This window comes from Dasypus novemcinctus, chromosome 13, assembly GCF_030445035.2.
Source record: "Dasypus novemcinctus isolate mDasNov1 chromosome 13, mDasNov1.1.hap2, whole genome shotgun sequence".
NCBI classification, from domain to species: Eukaryota; Metazoa; Chordata; class Mammalia; order Cingulata; family Dasypodidae; genus Dasypus; species Dasypus novemcinctus.
Window position 1 is genome coordinate 13,851,418 of NC_080685.1, and position 20,577 is coordinate 13,871,994.

A 20,577-nucleotide genomic window follows, 5' to 3' on the forward strand; every position below is an offset into this window, starting at 1 on the left:
CCTTCTTTTACAGTTAAAAAAATTGAAAAAATTCTTTAACATATGGATCATGCTAAAGCTTTGTCCAATTCAGTCTTCTTTCTCTGTGGTTGTACTTTTAACCACTGGATGTGTTATTTTAATTCTTGCTGTATTAATTATTTCAATAGTCTGTTTGGCAGTGCCCAAACATGTGAAGGCAAAGAGAAGCAGGATATAGTGCCTCTGTGACAGAATTTCATCTCAGTGCTTCTATTTTTAGGCTCAGTCTCCAAGAATAATTTGGGGAGTATCTATATAAAATTCTTATTTCCTTTATTCCATTATGAATTTTTGTCCAAAAATTAGATACTTGTCAAAGATTCATATAGCAACAGGGTGGTATCCTTAAACAAATGAGTACTAAGCTTTTAAAAATCAATGAGCAGGGAGCAGATGTAGCTCAAGTGCTTGAGCACCTGCTTCTGGTGTATGAGGTGCCTAGTTCAATTTCCAGTACCTCCTAAAAACAAAAATGAAAAAACCAACTCTCATTGGGCAGTAGATGTAGCTCAGTGGTTGTGTGCCTGCCTCCCATGAACAAGGTCCTAGGTTCAATCCCCAGTACCACCTAAAAAAAAAAAAACAACAAAAAATGTGCAGTGGATAAAAGTGCAAGATGTTACCCCCCCCCCCAAAAAAAGAAAACGATATCTACCAGGAAAACAGGCTTTGACTTTTTTTTTTTAAAAAGATTTCTTTCTCTCCCCTTGCCCCCCCACACCACCCCTCCCCTGTTGTCTGCTGTGTTCACTTGGATTCTTGTCAGTGGCACTGGAAATCTGTCTCTCCATTGCATCATCTTGCTGCATCAGTTGTGGGTGTGTGTGGTGCCACCCCTGGGCAGGCTGTGCTTTTTTCGTGCAGAGCAGCTCTCCTTACAGGGCGCACTCCTTGTGTGTGGGGCTCCCCTATGTGGGGGACACCTCTGCATGGCACAGCACTCCTTGCGCACATCAGCACTGCATGTGGGCTAGGAGGCCCTGGGTTTGAACCTGGACCTCCCATGTGGTAGGCGAATGCTCAAATCAGTTGAGCCAAATCCGCTTCCCAGCTTTGACTATTTCACTATTTCACTATTCTAGAAGCTGGGAATACAGCAGTGAACAAAACAGTCAAAAATCCCCACCACCATGTAACTTACATTCCATTCCATTCTATAACCTAACTAGATTATGTCTAGTGTATAATGCGAATGCACCCAAAGGATATATGTATGGGCGTTGCTGAGTTTAGACCAAGACCTGCAGACACTGACAGTTGCCTCACCCAATGTCTAGCATGTAACAGGCACTCAAACACTGAATTCCATTGCCTCATCCTCATTGTCCCTCTTAAAATAAACAAGTGTATCCTCACTTTAACCAGTTTATTACGGTCTTTGATGAGAAGAGTTCCACTGTTTTAGTTTGATCCTTTGTAGCAGTGCCTCCATCTGGACCACAAGAAGTCTTGAGTAGCATTATGCAGAGTTAAAAACTATTTAATAAAACTCTCATAAAGGATTAAGAAAATGGAAATGCATACTAGATACGTCTCTGATCATACCTATAGTAAGTAGTATGTATCATACAGTAATCAAAAGTGAAAATGGCATTTTTAAAATCAAGTTTCATTTTCAGTAGTTTCAAATACTTAGACCCATTTAGTGTTAATGTAAGTTCACCTTTATTGTTAAAAAAAATAAAAGCAATATTCTGGTAATATCCAGTATGTAAATATAAATGAGTACCTTTTTCTTTCAGTAGGGATACTAGTGCTTATTCCTTTCCTCTTGATAGGGATATTAAGTATAAGTGCTCAAGTTCAACAAAGTTCTTTTGGGTTTTGGTGAAAAAAGTTTGGGATGCACTAGTAAGCATGCCTGATCTAAGTCGTAAACCTGATACCCAGTATAGCTATTAACAACGTGGCTGGTACAGTCAAGAGGTAACAGGCATAACTGTGATTTATGTGTATATTGCAATGATCAAAAACTTCTTACAGTCCACCACTGTAAAACATACTCCAGACGTTTTCATCACTGGCTCAGTTAAATCAGGTTGATTATAAAAAGAAAAAGCCAATTAAAGAATCCACACAAATCAGTTGGATTTCTTAGATAATTAACTACATAGAGAACTATTATGTCAGATTTATAGAGAAATGATGGTACAAAATTTTCAGTGATACTGCCTCTCTCCATATTAACTTTCAAATTATCTGAGTTTTAATTTCATTGTGTTGCTTTGAAAACGAGACATTTGGATATTTTAGTACCAATAATCACCATTCCTTTCCCTCTCTTACATTTAATATAGCTTTTAGTATACTTAGCAGAAATAAATTAGGAACCTAAAGGAAATGTTAATTTTTCTTTCCACACTATTCCTACATTTCATAGGGCATGCATGATTGTTTACTATGAGGAAAAGACAGTTTGATACAATCACAGTTTTTTAATAGTCTAGTATGTGTTTACAACATTTGCATTGTAGCATTTCCTTTTTTTTTGTAAAGAGAAAAATAGGCATTTAAGACCTTTCTCTCCATCAAAAAGTAATATAGTTCAAATAAATATAAGCAGCTTTATCGTTAAAATGGATTTTATCAGCAAAATTTCCTGCCAGTAATAAAATTATCAGCAGTTATTCCATATCATAGAATAATTGCATAATTTTAGCAATATTTTTATATTTTTTGAAATATATCCTCTTAGCTGACTTAATATTGAAAGACTGCAGGACTTTGAAGGCATGATTTAAAGGAGTTTTTACTACATACATTAATCATATGCTGAGTTTGCCTCTAAATTTTCCTAAGTATTAGAAGCAAAGACAGTGTAACACATAGTAGGGTGTTCATAAAACTATTTAGAATAACTTGTAACATTTTAAGGCAACCTGAATAAACAATCAAAATAATTTGATCTCAGTGATACCAATACCCAGATATAAATGATTCCTGAAGACTAAACTAGAAGTAAAAGTCCCTTGAAATGGATTTCATCATGTAGGTAGGACTTAACACAGTAGGTCCTCGATTTAAATGAACTCAAGACACACAAACTGGTAGATACTACTGGCAACTGAAAAAGGCAGAGTATTAAAATTTTAAAGTATTTGATTAATTTGGTCACTTACTAGAGTATTTGCCTTATTAAAAATGTGTGATAGGTATGTTCATATAATACTATTTAGAAATAATGGGTTTCGCTTTGATGTACAATTTTCCACTTCCACTAAAAGTCTTGGAATGTATTGGTTGTGTAAAACAAGGTCCTACTATTTAAAGTCTTTTCATTTGCTCCTCCCTCTGTCTTGAGCTTTGAGATTTCCTCTGCAGAGCAGAAAGATACTTTTTGTGGATTACAGTACTTCTCTAGCACCCTCTGTTTTGCATAAGAGCATTTAACCTCCCTGACAGAGCCTTGTACCAGTCTCCTCTTATCAGCAGAGATTTATGGCTGTAGAGTACATGTTGTGGAGGTTTTACAACAGCCACTTCTGGTTGATGGAAACAGCATGGCATAACATGCTTTTCACGTGAATGAAAGCTTATAAGCAGTTGTCTGGAGCATCTTCTACATGGCTAAGAGACCAGCATTATGCTATAGAGTATGTTGTGATGCTCCTTCCATTTTGAACACATAGTTGCCAATAGGCTGCTTTCAGAATCTATTTAGAAATGGCACTATTTTCAATATGGTTGGAGATTCCAGAAAAACTTTTGGGATTCCACATAACCTTTTTGCTCAAAGGCTAGGTATATTTAACTCTTGAGCCTTTTTGGAAGCTATTTTCTCCTTACTGTAATTAAAATTCAGTGAATGGGGCAAGCTATAGTCTTGCTGCAGTCTTGTGTTAATGGATATTAGATTTCACTAAACTATGCAAAATTTCTAAATATAGCAAAGGAGATTTAATAGTAAGACAGCTCTCTCTATATATTATCAACTTATTGAATTGAACCCATTAGTGCCCTATTGAGAAGAAGTACCAAACCTCTAGCACAAATTTCAGTGATAATTTGAGGGACCAAACATCTGGACCTTTAAAAATTCTAAAGAGCCTTAAATCCGGTTGCTTTTTCATTACATTTGAACTTTCAGCATTGGAGGTGCAATTAGCTTTCTCTCTGTCAGTTGGGTTTTAGGAATCTAACAGTGTGGAGGTTCAAAATCTAAGATCTGAAGAGGTAAGGATCTGAGGAACATTCCAGTCCAAAAGCCTTAAGAAACTATTAGACCACATATTGTTTACTTTTTAAAAAGTGAATTATGCATAAAAGTGTGCAAACTAAAACATATTGCCATAAAATTCTCAGGAAAAAACCCTAGTATATTAAGTTATATAAAATACATCTTTATAAAAGTACAGATGTTTTTCAAAGTTTAAATTATAACTACTGAAATGGCCAGGCTCACTTTTTAGTTCTAAATTAAGATTTTATCAATCTAAATTATTGCTTAGTCTTAAGGAGCCAGTAGAAAGCTGTAACATGTAAAAATGAAGTCCTGTTTCTTCAGGAAAAGTGCCCTAAAAATTCAGCTGTCATTAAGTTTGTCTTTCTGAGGTTCAACCGAGGAATCTTCCACAATACTGTTAGTTAATGCTATTCATGGCTTGGTTTGTCAGGATCCAAAGTTGAGTCTTGTTGCAAAGTTCCTACTTGTGGCATGAAGCTGTTAGTTTGTTGTCCCCAATCATAATAGTCTGGAGCAAAACTTAAAAAGAAAAAGAAGTATTTCAGTGACTTGAAGCATTATACTTACCATGTAGGTAGTAAGCATTATACTTACCACGTGGGATGTTGTATAAACTATCGACAATCCTAAAGTTCCTTAAAGCGGTTAATTGAAACACATTTTCTCACAAACAGGGCTAGGCACGGTGTTAAAAGCCTGCCCACAAAATTCTGTTGAAACTTATATAGCCCCGTGTACAGTAGTAACAGTACCATAGACCAATCACTGTGCATAACAATTTTTTTTGGCAACAAATTGTATCCGAACCCTAACTTGGAACAGAATTCATTATATCTATATTCTTTGGACAAATAACTTCTGCGCCTCAATTTCCTCATGTGTAAAATGGTCATTTTTATGAGTAACTTGTTGAGATAAGTGAGTTAATACCTATGAAGTGCTTAGAATAGTTTCTAATATATAGTTAGCACTCAATACATTTATTACTTTTTTTTTTTTTTTAGGTACTGAGGGCTGGGGACTGAACCCAGGACCTCAAATGTAGGAAGCTGGCACTCAATCACTGAGCCACACTGGCTTCCCTGAATTGTTTTTTTTTTTTTTTCATTTGTTTTGCTTGTTTTTGTTTTTTCAGGAGGCACTGGTAACTGAACCTGGAACCTCCCATGTGGGAGGCAGGAGCTCAACTACTTGAGCCACATCTGCTCCCCATTATTAATATTCCTTAATGTAGAGGAAAAAAGGGTCTCTTCTTCCCCCACATAGTTAGTGAGAACTGTCTCAGCTCTTAGTCTTCTTTTCTGCTGTATATGGGGTTAAAGCTGCTCCACCAGGGTATGAGCTTAAAGGGGCAAAAATGATGAACAGGAAATGCAACAGGGGGTAACTGGTTAAGAGAACAGTTTTAGGGAAGAGGCCCAGGACAACTTTTGACCTCTGGAAGTGTTTCTTATTCACTGGCTGACTTCCAGGTTAGGTGTTCTTTGCATCTGCTGGTCCCAGTGGTTGGTGTGCTGTCTTCTTTTCCTCCAGCCACCATCCTTCTTTCCCTTTCTCTCCCCCACCCAGCCTCTTTTTTAAATTAGAGAAGTTGTGGGTTTACAGAACAAACATGCATAACATACAGGATTCCCATATTCCACCGTCTTGTTACCACCTTGCATTGGTGTGGTACATTTATTAAAATTAATGAAGGCATATTTTTGTAATTATACTCTTAACTGTGTTAGTCCATGGTTTAACTTAGAGTTCACTGTGTTGTACATTTCCATGGATTTAAAAAATTTATTTTAGTAACATATACAATCTAAATTTTCGCCTTTTAACCAACTCATATAATTCAGTGCTGTTAATTATGTTTACAATGTTGTGCTACATCACCACCATTCATTACCAAAACTTCTCAGCCATCCCAGATAGAAACTCTGTACATTTTTTTAAATGAATTTTATTTATTTTATCCCCCCTCTGGTTGCTCCCTCATCTGTTAGTTTATTGCACTTGTCTGCTCTGGTTTCTGGGTTTTTTTTTTGTTTTTTGTTTTTGCTCATTGTCTGCTTACTGTTTTTTCTCATTGTCTGTTTTCCTTAGAAGGCACCAAAAACCTAATCCGACCTCCCACATAGGATGCAGGCACTCAACGGCTTGAGCCCCATCCGCTCCCTGAATCTCTACATTTTAAGCCTTCACTCTCTATTCCTTATCCCCAAACCAGCCCATGGTAACCTGAATTCTAGATTCTGATTCTGAGTTTGCTTATTTTAATTATTTTTTATCAGTGAAATACAAAAATTTTTGTGCTTTTGTGTCTGGCTTATTTTACTCTATATGATGAATAAAGGTTCATCTATATTGTTGCTTGTATCAGAACTTCATTCCTTTTTACAGCTGACTACTACTGCCGTATATACCACATTTTGTTTATTCACCCGTTGGTGGAAACTTGGGATGCTTCCATTTTTTGACAACTGTGAATAACACCACTGTGAACATCAGTGTGCAAGTGCCTGTTCAAGTCTCCTTTCAATTCTTTTGGGTATATACCTAGAAGTGGGGTTGCTGGATCATACAGTAATTCTATACTTAGTGTTCTGAGTAAATGACAAACTGTCTTCACAGTAGCTGCACCATTTTACCTTCCCACCAGCAATGAATGAGTGCTCTTATTTATCCATATCCTCTCCATCTTTTGTAATTTTCCATTTTTTATCAGTAGCCTTTCTAGTGTGTGAAATGGTATCATAGTGGTTTTGATTTGCATTTCCCCGGTGGCTAGATGATGTTGAGCATCTATACATGTGATTTCTGTCCATTTATATATCTTATTTGAGAAAAGTCTTTTTAAGACTTTTGCCCATTTTTTTCATTGGGTTGTCTTTTTATTGAGTTGAAGGATTTCTTGATATATTCTGGATAGTAAACCCTTATTGGATATGTGATTTCCAAATATTTTCTCCCAGTTTGTAGGTCATTTTAGTCTCATGATAAAAGTCCACTGAGGCAAAAAAATTCTCATTTTGATGAGGTCTTATTTATCTAGATATTTTTTTCTTTTGCTGCTTGTTGCTTTGATTGTAAAGTCCAAGGACCACTGTCCCACACAAGGTCCTGAAGATGCTTCTCTATGTTTTCTTCTAGGACTTTGATCCCTTTTGAGTTGATTTTTGTGTATGATGTGAGATCACGGTCCACCGTCATTCTTCTGCCTATGGAGATCCAGTTTTCCCAGCACCATTTGTTGAAGAGAATGTTCTTTCCCAATTGAGTGGCTTTTGCCACCTCATTAAAAATCAGTTGACCATAAATACAAGGATAGATTTCTGAGCTCTCAATTTGATTCCATTGGTCTAAGTCTGTCGTAGTGTCAGTACCATGCTATTTCCATCACTGTGGCTTTCTAAGTTTTAAGCTACCCCAGCTCTCTTTTGCCTACTTATTGCATGATATAGTTTTTCCATCCTTTCACTTTCAACCTTCTTATGTCTTTGAATATAGGGTGAATCTCTGGCAGACAGCATATAATTGGGTCATGTTTTTTTTATCCATTCTGCCTACCTCTGCCTTTTGACTGGAGTGTTTAACCCATTTACATTTTAAGTCACTACTGACAATGCAGGACTTTCTTCTGCCATTTTGCTATTTATACCTTTTTTATCCCTCAAATCTTCTGTTAGTGCCTACTTTCATATTTATCTGATTTTTTTGTATTCTACCATATTGAGTTCCTTCTCATTTCTATCTAGATATATTTTTCATATATTTTCCTTGTGGTTACCATGAGATTAAAATTGAGTATCCTAAATCTGAGACTCATATTTGATTTGATACCAACTTGACTTGAATAACATACACATACACTGTTCCTATATACTGCCATCCCCCCACCTTTTATGTACTTGTTACAAATTATATTTTTGTACATTGTATGTCCCAAACCATAGATTTATCATTTTTATGTATTTGCATTTTAGCACCTGTAGGAAGTGAGACATGGAGTTCATTAAAAAAAAAAAAAATACAATAGTACTGACATTTATAATTACCCAAATGTTTATCTTTACTGGAAGCCTTTATTTCTTTATGCTGCTTTGAACCACTGTCCAGTATCCTTTCCTTTCAGTTTGAAGAACTCCCTTTAGCTGAGCTCCCTCAGCTTCTGTTTATCTGGAAATACCTTAATCTCTCCCTCATTTTTAAAAAAGACTCTCACTGGATATAAACTTCTTGGTTGGCAATTGTTTTCTTTCAGCACTAAGTAATTCAGCCTGCTGCCTTCTTGTCCCCATGGTTTCTAATGAGAAACCAGCACTCAATCTAATTGGGACTTCTTTTTACATAATACATTGCTTTTTTCTTGCTTTCAGAACTCTCTCCTTGTCCTTGGCATTCAACAATTTGGTCAATATGTGTCATGGGGGGAAGGGGTGTTTTTTTCCCCAAGTTTTACCCTGTTTGGTGCTCTCTGGGCTTCTTGGGTGTACATATTCATGTGTTTTGCTAAGTTTGGGAAGTTTGCTGTCATTATTTCTATGAATACTCCTTCTGCCCCTTTCTTCTCCTTCTGCAATTCTCATAATGTGTGTATTGGTACATTTGATGGTGTCCCACCGATCTCTTAGCTGTTTTCACTTTTTATAATTCTTCTTTCTTTCTGCTCCTCAGCCTGACTCATTTCAAGTGTCGTCTTTTTTGAGTTTGCTCATTCTTTCTTCTCTCTCCAATCTGCTGTTGAAATTCTCCTAGGAAATTTTCACTTCAGTTAGTTACTGTGATCTTCAATGCAGTAATTCTGTTTGGTTCCGTTGTAAAAATTCTTTTTTTTTTTAGATTCTCATATTGCTCATTCATTGCTTTCCTGATAGCCTTTGTTCCTCTTCTGTATTTTCCTTCATCCCCTTGAGCCCATTAACTGTTTTCCTCATAACCCTTAGCTCTTTCTCTGTATTTCCTTTATCTCCTTGAGTACACAGAAGATAATTTTTTAAAAAGCCTTTGTCCAGTATGTTCACATCTGATCTTTGTTGATGTTTTTTGGATTTTCATCCTCTTTCTTTGGATGGGCCATCATTTCCTGTTCCTTTGTCATGTAATCTTTTGTTGCAGTGCATATTTTAATATTTTAAAATATCTCGCCTTTGCATTCTATTCTCTCTCCCTCTCCCAAGAAGGCAGCCTCAGCAAAAAAGAATAATAAAAAGGGGAAGTCTATCTCCCTAACAGACTTCCTGGCTGAGGATGGGGGAGGGGACTGGCGGAGGAAGCACCTATGTTCCCAAACCAGTCCACTGGGCTGATGAAACAAACAACCTAGAAGGAGATGTTCAACCACTTGCCATAGTACTGATGACAGTATGTATAGGGCACCTCCAAATGACCGTTACATTCTTCCCACTGCTCCACGGCCACTTGGGAACCCAGTATTGATCGGAGCCATCTTCCCAGGTTCCCACCCTACACTGCTTTTCTAGGAAACTGGCCTATGATATAACAGAAGACTCCATTAAGGAATTCTTCAGAGATTAAATATTAGTGCAGTGCATCTACCACATGAACCAAGCAATCCAGAGAGACTGAAAGGTTTTGGTTATACCAAGTTTGAGGACCTGGATTCCCTGCTCAGTGCACTGCACCTCAATAAAGAGTCTCTAGGTTACAGGAGAATTCAAGTGGACACTGCTGATCAAGCACAGTATAAAGACAGGGATGATCATTCTTTTGGCTGAGATAGAAATCAGGATTCTGACAAAATAGATACAGACTGGAGGGCCTATCCTGACACAGACAGCTTTGATGCCCACCTGCCTAGGAGAGGTGATGATAATTTTGGAGAGATCATTATGATTCAGATCGGTATTTTGATGGGTATTGTGATGGCCCACGTTGGGATGTGGGGGCTGAGATCACTATGATGACCAAGGCAGCAGAGACTATGATAGGGACTATGACTCCAGGATAGGCAGTGGCAAAAGAGCATTTGGTAGTGGGTACTGCAGGGATGATTGCTGTAGAGGAGGTGGGGACCACCATGAAGACCTGTACGACAGATCAGATGAGAGGTCGTGGAGCTCCAGAGATGATTCCTCTTGAGATGATTGCAGGCATGATGATAGTGGTCCCCCCCCCCCCAACCCCAAACTGAATCTAAAGCCTCAGAGTACTCCTAAGAAAGATGATTCCTCTGCTAGCACCTCCCAGTCCAGTCAAGCAGCTGCTATTGTTGGAGGGCAAAGCCTGTTGACACAGATGACAGAGAACGGGAAGAAGAAGAAAGTCTACAGAAGGAAAAGGAAAAATTGTAGCGTCAGCTGGAGGAGCCAAAACTAGAACAATGGCCTCAGGAAAGACACCCAAGTTGGTGAAGTTAAGAAACTCAGGGACAGGAAGTAAGTCATCAAAGACCAGGACCTCCACCACATCTGGCAGAAATGCACAGAGGAACACGCGGATCTTCCGCCCCTTCTATTTGAACCTATAGTTAGTGCTAGAGTTGACAGGCATATGTCCAAGAGACTTAAATCTTTGGGCTGTCCATGTGCCAGCTGGACCCTGAATCTCAACAGAGTCGCAACACCTACTCTACATTTCATTAGACTCACCCAGGACAATAAGGAGATGATGATGGACAATGACCATCTCAAGGATCAGAGACAGTCTGCAAATGCAAGCAAGGTAGTCCCATCCATTTGCCCCAAGGGATCTAAGCACCCTCCCAATTAGAGGTGGAGTGGGCATCACCGTCCCGGAATCCTCAGGATTGGAGAATGAACGCTTGACTAGAGTAGACTTATCAGTATTCTGGTATAGACTTTTTGTGATTCTAGCAATGAAAGATCTTTTATCATTGATGTGGAGGCAGTGGCCACTGGAGGTTCTGAAGGGAGGGAGAGGGGAAAACAGGTGTCATATGGGGACATTTTTGGGTCTTTGGAATTGTCCAGATTAACACTGCAATGACAGATACAAGCCATTATATATCTTAACTTATAAAATTGTGCAAGATAGAGTGTAAACTACAAGGTAAACTATAAACCACACTTCGTGGCAATGCTCCAAAATATGTTAATCAATTGTAACAAATGTACCACACTAATGAAGGATGTTGTTAATGTGGGAAAATGTGGAGAAGTTGGGAGCAAGGCATATGGGAATCCCCTATATTTTTTTATGTAACACTTATGTAATCTATGTAAAAAAAATTTTTTTTAAACTATATTACAAAAAAATGGACAGAGGAGAGAGAGCAAGAAGTCTCTGGAAAATGAAACACTGAATGAAAAAGAAAACCGTCATCCTCCAACTTCTAAGCCTCCCAAACCTGATCAGCCTAGAATCTAAAGGTAATGCCAGCCCCTCTACCAAAGGAGAATGCTTGGGTGAAGCAAAGCTCTAATTCTCCTGCTTGATCTCACAGCTCAATTTCCTCCACGTGGGGGAAAAGTAACTTCAGCTCAACCATCTGAGGAAGTACCAGCAAGGAAAGATGAACAGAAAGTAGATGGGATGAGCATCCCAAAAGGCCAAAGTGGGAACTCCATCTGGTTCAGGAAATAAAAGGAGCAAAGACCACTGGAAGGAGTCTGATAGGAAAGATGGCCAAAAGGATCAAGACTCCAGATCTGCACCTGGGCCAAAGAAAACTGAAGAAAATCCAGCCTCTAAGTTCAGTTCTGCAAGCAAGTATGCTGCTCTCTCAATTGATGGTGAAGACGGAAACGAGGGGGAGGACGATACTGAATAAGCCTCTGTATCCTGTGCTTTCTCCTAGTCTCTCTCCATCCTGGAACATTCAAGAACAAATCAAACCTCTATCCAGACAAGACAAAATAAAAGACACCATCTCCTGGAGACCTTTCTTTTTTTAAGGAAAAACATAAAAATTATTTTGCAAGTTGTTGCAGCTGTTAAAGTATTGAACTAATTGGAGAATCATCAGTATAGCCAGAGAGAAAAAGACATACACCTTTTAAAGGAAAAGTTGTGCATTTTTATGACACCATGCGGTTGCCTGTGTGATTAGTGCCTGGGGACCTCCACTTAGCAGAAATGGTAATGACAGTGATTCAGTGCCTGGAATCTGGCTGGACCATAGGGCAAGTGTAAGGAAGAGTGAGATTTCTGTCTTTTAAATCGAACTCTCCTATTGTGGCATATATGAATTCTGAAATATTATCTAAATACATTTCCCCTCCTTGGAAAAAGATGTTAGTCTTTGAGGTCGTTTTAGTCTCCTGGAGGCACCATCCCTCCCCTGATTTAATTCTGAGCTTCTGCAGCTAGTCTAGAGGGAATTCCTTCATATTTACGCACCCCGGGGGGGGGGGGGGGTAGCTGGGAATGAGTCTACAGGCCATGAAACTGCTCTGTGACCAGAATAAATATGAAAGTCATCGTTTGGAAGCTTTGGGAAGTGATGAATTCCTTTGCACCAGGTAATAGGGAAATGGTGTGCCCTCCAATAAACACGTAATTGGTGGTCTCCTGAAGCAGGAAGCACTTAAGGGGTGCAGCAACTCCCAGGCCTTTTGTGTGTCCTCATTTTGCCCTTTCTAAACTATCTTATATACCCACATTCTTTTGAAACCTTGAAGCTTGAAAAGTTTAGTCTCGTCATCATTGTCCTGTGTTCCTCTTACTACTCTTTACTATCACCTCTCCAAAAACTAGCATCTCTTAAGTCACATACCTAATCTTAGACATTTTATTTCTCAGCCACTGGGGCCCGTCAAATGAGGAATCACTGCTTTTCTCAAGCAAATTGGCTCTTTTAAGTCTTGACTCTCCTCCTTTCCATCCATTCCTGCTCCTTCTTTGACCCCTTTTACAGGTCAGAAAACTCTGGAATTAATGGTCTTGAGCAGTGAATACAGGTGGACAAATAGGAACAGTTAAATTGCAAAGTGTCCTCTTCTCTCTACTGAAATCACAGAGTTTGGGTTTATAATGTGGCCTAAACCAATGTGTGGTATTTTGGGGCTGTTTCGTTTGTTTTAGTTTCCCTTGATAGAACAGATGATGGAGAGAACTATATAACAAGGTCCTGGTTTCTCTTGCAACAAAATAGCTTAACTTGCCTGCTTTTATGTACACCTTTTGGAAGGCTCAGCTTGGTCGGTGGTGTCCTCCTTACCATGGGCAGTATTGGCACCTGCACAGAACTGACACCTTGGCCTCTTGCTTGCAAGCCTTTCTCCTATCATTCCTATGTTAGACCCTGTCCAGCCATACAGGGTGTTTGCTTGCATGTGCTGCAGCAGTGGACATAATGGATCATTTACCAGTAGACAGACATGATATTCCAAGTGAATTAATTTAAAATAATTGGCTGGGTTGGCTGGTAGCTAGGAAGTAGGTTTTTAGAGAAGGATACCCCAGGGTGAAAGGTTTGTTTTGTTTTTTAACTCTTTGTTGTAGATAATGAAATGGTAGGGTTTGTTCTCTTCATATCTACTCTCCTTCCAGAAGTTGTATCCAAAACTGTTCTTTCCTATTCCCTATGCTGCCCCCTGTTAAAACACAAACAGGGATTGGTTTATGTCCAGCTCCTGAATACACGTAAAATTTGTACAAAAATATCATCTATGAAAATGATTTGTAATCTGGACACTTAATATCTGGGAGATGTCTTGAGATATAAATTCCCCATCCTTTGGGTTGTGGGTTCTTTGTTTTCTCCAAATAAATCTGATCTTTAATGTTAAAAAAAAAAAAGTTATCTTTACAATTTAATCCTTGAGATGTCTGTTTCTTGAGTTTGTAACCAGCTGTGGATGAGACAGATTTTCTCGAGCGTCAGCCCTCCTCCGGGGAAGGTCTGCCCAAGGTGAATGCAAAGTGTCTTTTCTGAGCCTGTGTTTTGTCCTGGGCTGGGGCTTTCTCCTGGCTTAGGAGTTGCCCTGGTTACATGAGTCTGAATGCCCTCACTACTTCTCCCTCTCCAGGGTGTTCCACTGATGGACTTAAAGCAGGTAAGTCTTTGACAGGAGGGCTGCATCAATTATTTCTTACATTGCTTTCATTATCTCAAGCTGCTTTGCCTGGTGGGCAAATTCTGGGGAGAGGGGGGTGACCAGGACAGAGAGGAGTTTCCCAAGTCAGTCTTTCCCAGCCAGAACAAGCCCAGGGACCCACAAAAGGAGTGCCAGTTCCAAAGCACCTGGTGCTTCTTCCATGGCTCCTCAAATTTGTGCTTTCTTGACTTGCCCACCAAATACAACCCTTCAACTGTCCTCCGCAGTTCTGAGCAAGCTACTGTCTTTAAGTCTCTTCACCACTTTTGTCTGGGGCAGACTGAAAGGATGGCTGTCCTCAGTGCTGGAACCCTGGTGTTCTGAAAATGCTGATACAAGCTGTGATCAGTGATCAGCCCATGCAAACCTGAGATCTTGGGGAAGTCGACTTTTATGTCCCTTCTGGCACCAGCAAGCTGTGTCAGGTTTTGTGTGCTGATAACCGCCGCACAGAGAGAGCAACTTTCTGGTCTTCACTGTAATTTGTCAGCCTCTTCTCACACTCTTCCCTAGATGTTGTAAAGTGTTCTTCTGGACTCCGGATTTTTGATATAGTTGGTTCACACATTTTCTGCCTGTTTAATAGTCTTTCTGGTGGAGGAAATGATTCTTGGACCTTACTAGTCCGCCATCTTGCTATCTTTTTTTCTTTCTGACCAAAATTTCTCTCCTGCCTGATCCACTGAGAAAACATATTCTTCAGCTTTCGTCATTCCTCCTGACCCTAAATCAAGTGCTCTTTTCTTTTCAGTGCCCTTTTAAGATATTCTAAGGACATTTCCTGTTAGTAATGATAGGAAACACAGGAATAAAAAAGCAAGCATATCTTTTTATCATTTTGTCCCAGAGGAAGGAATTGAAAGTTCATGCTAAATTGTTAATGATAGGCCATTAAATTGGCAACCAATTGGATAAAATTAGCTTTTACTTCCAAGAAACATTCAGATGGAAGCTTCCCTTTCACAGGAACAGCACAGGGTCCTGGGATGATGAGCAGAAAGAAGAGAAGGCAGGCATTAGGTCGGCTCTTTCACTGCCCTTGTTCCCGCTGACCCTGCTGGCACAGATTCACAGATTGAAAGGGTCAACCCTGGAGGGTGACGGAAGCGTTAGCAGTCTGAGGAAAGGGGAAGGGAATTCCAATAGCTGCCACCTTTTGTGGCTGCTGACCATGCCCACAGCGAGGTGAGCAGTGCTCAGAATCCTGCGGGCGGGTCTCTGCTATCCTTGCCTTCCTAACTCGAAATCAGGGGCTGGGTTGGGGAGGGGAGCTTGCCTACTGCGCTACCACAGTTTATGTATACTGATTTGTATGCCATGCCTGAACTGTGCTCTCCTGAAAAGCAGATGCCAAAATATTCTTGACCAAACTCTGCAAATGGATTTTCAAGAAAGGAGCCTCTTCCTATTAAAACTCACTTGAAGGGTATAACAGAAGCAGAGGTGAAACTAAGAGATCTGGTACTAAGAGATATACAAAATAGTTGGGAAGTATAATGACTCACAGCAAAGACTTGAACGAGATTACCTGAGTTGGAATCCCAGGCTCACCACTATGTGACCTGGGACAAGTCCCCTAACCCCTAGATGTCTAAGTTTTATATGTAAAATGAGGCTAATAATAATACCTACCTCACTGGATTGTTATGAAGTCCTCTTAGAAAGAAACAGTGCCTGACACATAGTAGGTGCTATAAAAGTGGTTAAATATTGAGACCAAAATGAATTCCCTTGATTTAAATGAAATATTCAAATTTGAAAATGGGGTCCATACTAATATGTAATTTATTCTAACAAATGAATATTATACCGTTTAATCTCTGGCTTTAGAATTTCAGATTAAAGAAGTCTGCTGGCATTTTTCAAATCATATTCCATTGAATGATTCCACAGTCAAGTATTGTATTTCCCTCTATAAAGATTCAGAGGACACATTTGCGTATTACAGGCTCAGAGGAGTCCTAACAATTTTTTTTAATTCATTTTTTAAAACCCTCGTTTCCTTTTACATGGTATACCTATGAAGGAAATAGTGTTCCATGGCATGCTGCTTAGGAAACACCACTATGTGTAATAATGCTCTGGTGCTTTTTTGGAATTTTGATGTCAGTGCCTTCTCTTTCCTGAGTATTATACATGACTCTAAAATAATCTAATGCTACTGCTATCCCAACCCTACACTACCTCCAGCTGCGCAGTTTTTCTGTAGGAATTTTCTTTTGTTGGATCCACGTCACTGGTGCAGTGCTCCCCCTCCTAGCCAAGCCCCTCTCACATGAACTGAGGTCTCACCTTCCCTGAAGTCCCTGAGGGGCAATGTTCCAGGCTAGGTCATCATCGCTGTCATATCTTCGAGGGTTGTCAAAGAAATAAGATCTGGGGTTGAATCCATGGCTGGGGAGCATTCCAGGATTGGTCTACAAAAACAAGTAATCATTCAGCATACTTCCAAAGACACTAGACAAGGACACGTCTTTTTTGCGGGAGACTTTAGGGGTTATACTTACCTGAATGGAGGACATAACTGTGTGTAAGCTTTCAGCTATAATTTTTTTTTTTTTTAAGATTTATTTATTTATTTCTCTTCCCTTCCCCTCTACCCCGGTTGTCTGTTCTATTTGCTGCATCTTCTTTTGCCCGCCTCTGTTGTTGTCAGCGGCGCGGGAATCTGTGTTTCTTTTTTTTTTGTTGTGTCATCTTGCTGCGTCAACTCTCCGTGTGTGCAGCACCATTCCTGGGCAGGCTGCACTTTCTTTCACACTGGGTGGCTCTCCTTACGGGGCGCACCCCTTGTGTGTGGGGCTCCCCTACGCGGGGGACACCCCTGCATGGCAGGGCACTCTTTGCGCACATCAGCACTGCACCTGGCCCCCCTGGGCCAGCTCCACACGGGTCAAGGAGGCCCAGGGTTTGAACCGCGGACCTCCCATGTGGTAGACGGATGCCCTAACCACTGGGCCAAGTCTGCCGCCCATGTAATTTTTTATATTTCAGTTTTTATATTTAAAATAGGATTACTTTTCCTTTTATTGGTATGGACAAAATCTTCTATCAGAGCCCTGTTTGTTAAATACCCAACAAGAATCATCGTTTCAATCCCTTATAGAATCATCATTGTCTTAATCCCTTAATAGAAAATCAAGACAATGCCCAAATTAGCCAAACTAAGGTAGGACTAGTCTTAAATTGGATATAAAAGTGTATAATAATCTGGGGATTCAAGACAAATTAAGAAAATGAAATAACAGTAAAATCATTTTGTGATTGCTTCTCATCCAGTTTCTACATCTTGCCTCTGTAATTGGTTCATCCAGTTTCTATCTCCAAATTGAGTTCACCTCTCAAAATTTTTCAATGACTGGCCTCAAGTAGACCCTGGAGGTCACTCCAATTATAATACGTGCCTGGGGCAACTGCTGTGGTTGGAAAAGCCACCTTTGCCAGCAACGCTAAAAAAGTAAAATCCTCTTTGTCAGGAAAGAGAAATAGTCACAAGATCAGAATTGGATTTCATGGCAACCAAATCTGGCATATAATCCAGCACTGGTCTGAAATCCTTGTAGGTCTCATTAGTGGTCTATTTAAAAGTTAACCAGGCGGCGGACTTGGCCCAGTGGTTAGGGCGTCCGTCTACCACATGGGAGGTCTGCGGTTCAAACCCCGGGCCTCCTTGACCCGTGTGGAGCTGGCCCATGTGCAGTGCTGATGGCACGCAAGGAATGCCGTGACATGCAGGGGTGTCCCCCGCGTAGGGGAGCCCCACGCGCAAGGAGTGTGCCCCATAAGGAGAGCCGCCCAGCGCGAAAGAAAGTGCAGCCTGCCCAGGAATGGTGCTGCACACACGGAGAGCTGACACAACAAGATGACGCAACAAAAAGAAACACAGATTTCCGAGCCGCTGACAATAACAGAAGCAGACAAAGAAGACACAGCAAATAGACACAAAGAACAGACAACTGGGGCGGGGGGGGGGGGGAGGGGGGAGAGAGAAGGGGAGAGAAATAAATAAATCTTTAAAAAAGAAATAAAATAAAAGTTAACCAATTGGGTATAAAACAGGTGGTTACAGGATGGATATCTTTCTGTAGGTAAATTCCTGTTATTCTAAGATTAATCGCAAAATGGAAATTATACAAGGTGGGATGCCTTAAAATTGAGTATTTGTAACAGCTCAAGAATGTCTATGATACCGGGAGGTAGTCTCAAGCTTTACAGTGCATTCAAGTCACTTGGGTGCTTTTTAAAAATGTTGATTGCAAAAACCTACCCCAGAGATTCTGATCTGGGTCAGAGACATGACCTAAGACTCTTCACTTTCCCCAAGCACCCTCGCGATTCTGGTGCAGTAGCTGACGAGCCACATTGAGTATACTGGAACACCAGCTCTGAAATTGGCTCTAGTGAATCCAAGTACCTTAGAGACTTGTTCGTACCAATCGAAGTAAGAAGACAAATGGGAGATTATATTTTAAAGAAGTACACTTCCTACAGTGTGCTCTTTTATGGTAGATGAGTATAAATTCAAGTATAAATTTTCCCCCAAAAGAAGATTAGACTGTGTTCTCTTCAAGCAATTCCAGAAGTTATAGACAGTAATCAGATATTATTAGGTAATCTATATTAGGAATTTAGTTTCTTCTCCAAGTCTTCTGATGCCAGGGAAAGTCACAGTGTAGCATAATTAAAATCATGGACTCTGGAGCCAGACAGTCTTGGTTTAAATCTAGCTCTGTCTCCTAAGAGCCATGTAACCTTGAGGCTCAGTTTCCTCTTAGAAAAATATAACAGTTGTTTCTACCTCATAGGCTTATTGAAGCTTAAATAATTCAGTATCTATAAAGTGCTTAGAAAAGTGCCTGGCCTGCAGAAGTGCCCTATAACTGTAGCTACTATTACCAAGTTCGGTAGGTAACAATGCATTAACTCTGGCGGTCTTGCTCAATGACATTTTATGTGCACCATGCTTCACCAAGCCAATGTGACAACTCAAATTACTTGTTAATGAGAGTCTGTTTAGAAGCCACTTCGTGACTTCAACATAAAAAAAGGAAAATATTTTTCTATTTATAATTATGTATACTTCATAATGAATCCACTCCCTCATGGTAAATTATAAGTCCTTTAGGACAAAAAGAACATTTTAATTCAGTAATATGCTGCTGAAGATCAGTGCTCCCCTGAAGATTCCTAAGATCCCTATTTTCATAATTATATTAAGACATCATTTGCCTTTCACTGTGTTTATATTTGCATTAATGGTGTAAAAGCAATGGTTACTAAAACTGTGGGTGCCTCAGCACAAACCAAGGCAGTGGCACCGAGGTACTGGCAGTTTCTATTCCCTGCCAAGTACTCACAGTAAAAATACAGTTTCACTTAAGACTATCCTTGATGAAGTGGTAAAAATTATTAATTTTATTAAATCTTAACCCTTGAGTATGCCTTTTTTAATATCCTCTGTGAGAAAATGGGAAATATGTAGAAAGCACTTCTGTGTACCAAAGTAAGGTGACTGTTAACAAGGAAAAAAACTTCTATAACAATTTGCATTGCAAGCTGAACTACTTTTTTCAAGCAACATCATTTTTACTTGTCAAACTCAAACTATAGTCATTCAGACTAGGGTATTTATTTAGTTATTTCTCTCCCCTTTCCCCCCACCCCCCACCCCGGTTGTCTGTTCTCTGTGTCTATTTGCTGCATGTTCTTTGTCCGCTTATGCTGTTGTCAGTGGCACGGGAATCTGTGTTTCTTTTTGTTGCATCATCTTGTTGTGTCAGCTCTCCGTGTGTGTGGCACCATTCCTGGGCAAGGTGAACTTTCTTTCGAGCTGGGCGGCTCTCCTTAGGGGGCGCATGCCTTGCGCATGGGGCTCCCCTACGCGGGGACACCCCTGCGTGGCAGGGCACTCCTTGCGCACCTGTGCATGGCCAGCTCCACACGGGTCAAGGAGGCCTGGGGTTTGAACCGCGGACCTCCCATGTGGCAGATGGACACCCTAACCACTGGGCCTAGTCTGCTGCCCAGACTAGGGTATTTAGCAGGCAAAAAATTACTTTTTTTTGTCTCAAAAGTAATGAAGCAAGCTGTCTTAAGGAAAATAACTGGCAGTTTTCATCAATGATAAATTTTCAACTTTTGAATAAAAAAAAATAACTTTGGAAAACAAGTATTCCTTACCATGAGCTGGACAGTTTCCCATACTTGAAGACCTTTTTATGCAATCTGTGGTAATATTAATGAATGAGGGTTTTTTTGGTATTGTATAATGAAAACTGTTGACATTTGGAAGACAGACATAACTTGGTAAATCAATATTTTCCAAATGACAAAAGGCATGATGTTACAAAGTCGTGCCCAGTAATA

At 39.9% G+C, this 20,577-nt stretch overlaps 1 protein-coding gene and 2 pseudogenes across 1 annotated transcript in view; 2 read left to right on the forward strand and 1 right to left on the reverse strand.

Moving 5' to 3' along the window:
• Positions 1 to 1,662: 1,662 nt before the first annotated feature.
• Positions 1,663 to 20,577, reverse strand: part of GPR137B (G protein-coupled receptor 137B) — a 77,035-nt gene continuing 58,120 nt past the window's right edge. The window contains exons 6-7 of the mRNA XM_058309500.2: positions 16,504 to 16,628; positions 1,663 to 4,723 (exon numbers count right to left, since the gene is read on the reverse strand). Of these exons, the coding sequence (XP_058165483.1) occupies positions 4,612 to 4,723; positions 16,504 to 16,628 (237 nt within the window). The 3' untranslated portion in view covers positions 1,663 to 4,611. The remainder of the gene's footprint in view (positions 4,724 to 16,503; positions 16,629 to 20,577) is intronic.
• Positions 5,576 to 10,324, forward strand: LOC139436323 (eukaryotic translation initiation factor 4B pseudogene; annotated as a pseudogene).
• On the forward strand, positions 11,426 to 12,049 carry LOC139436324 (eukaryotic translation initiation factor 4B pseudogene; annotated as a pseudogene).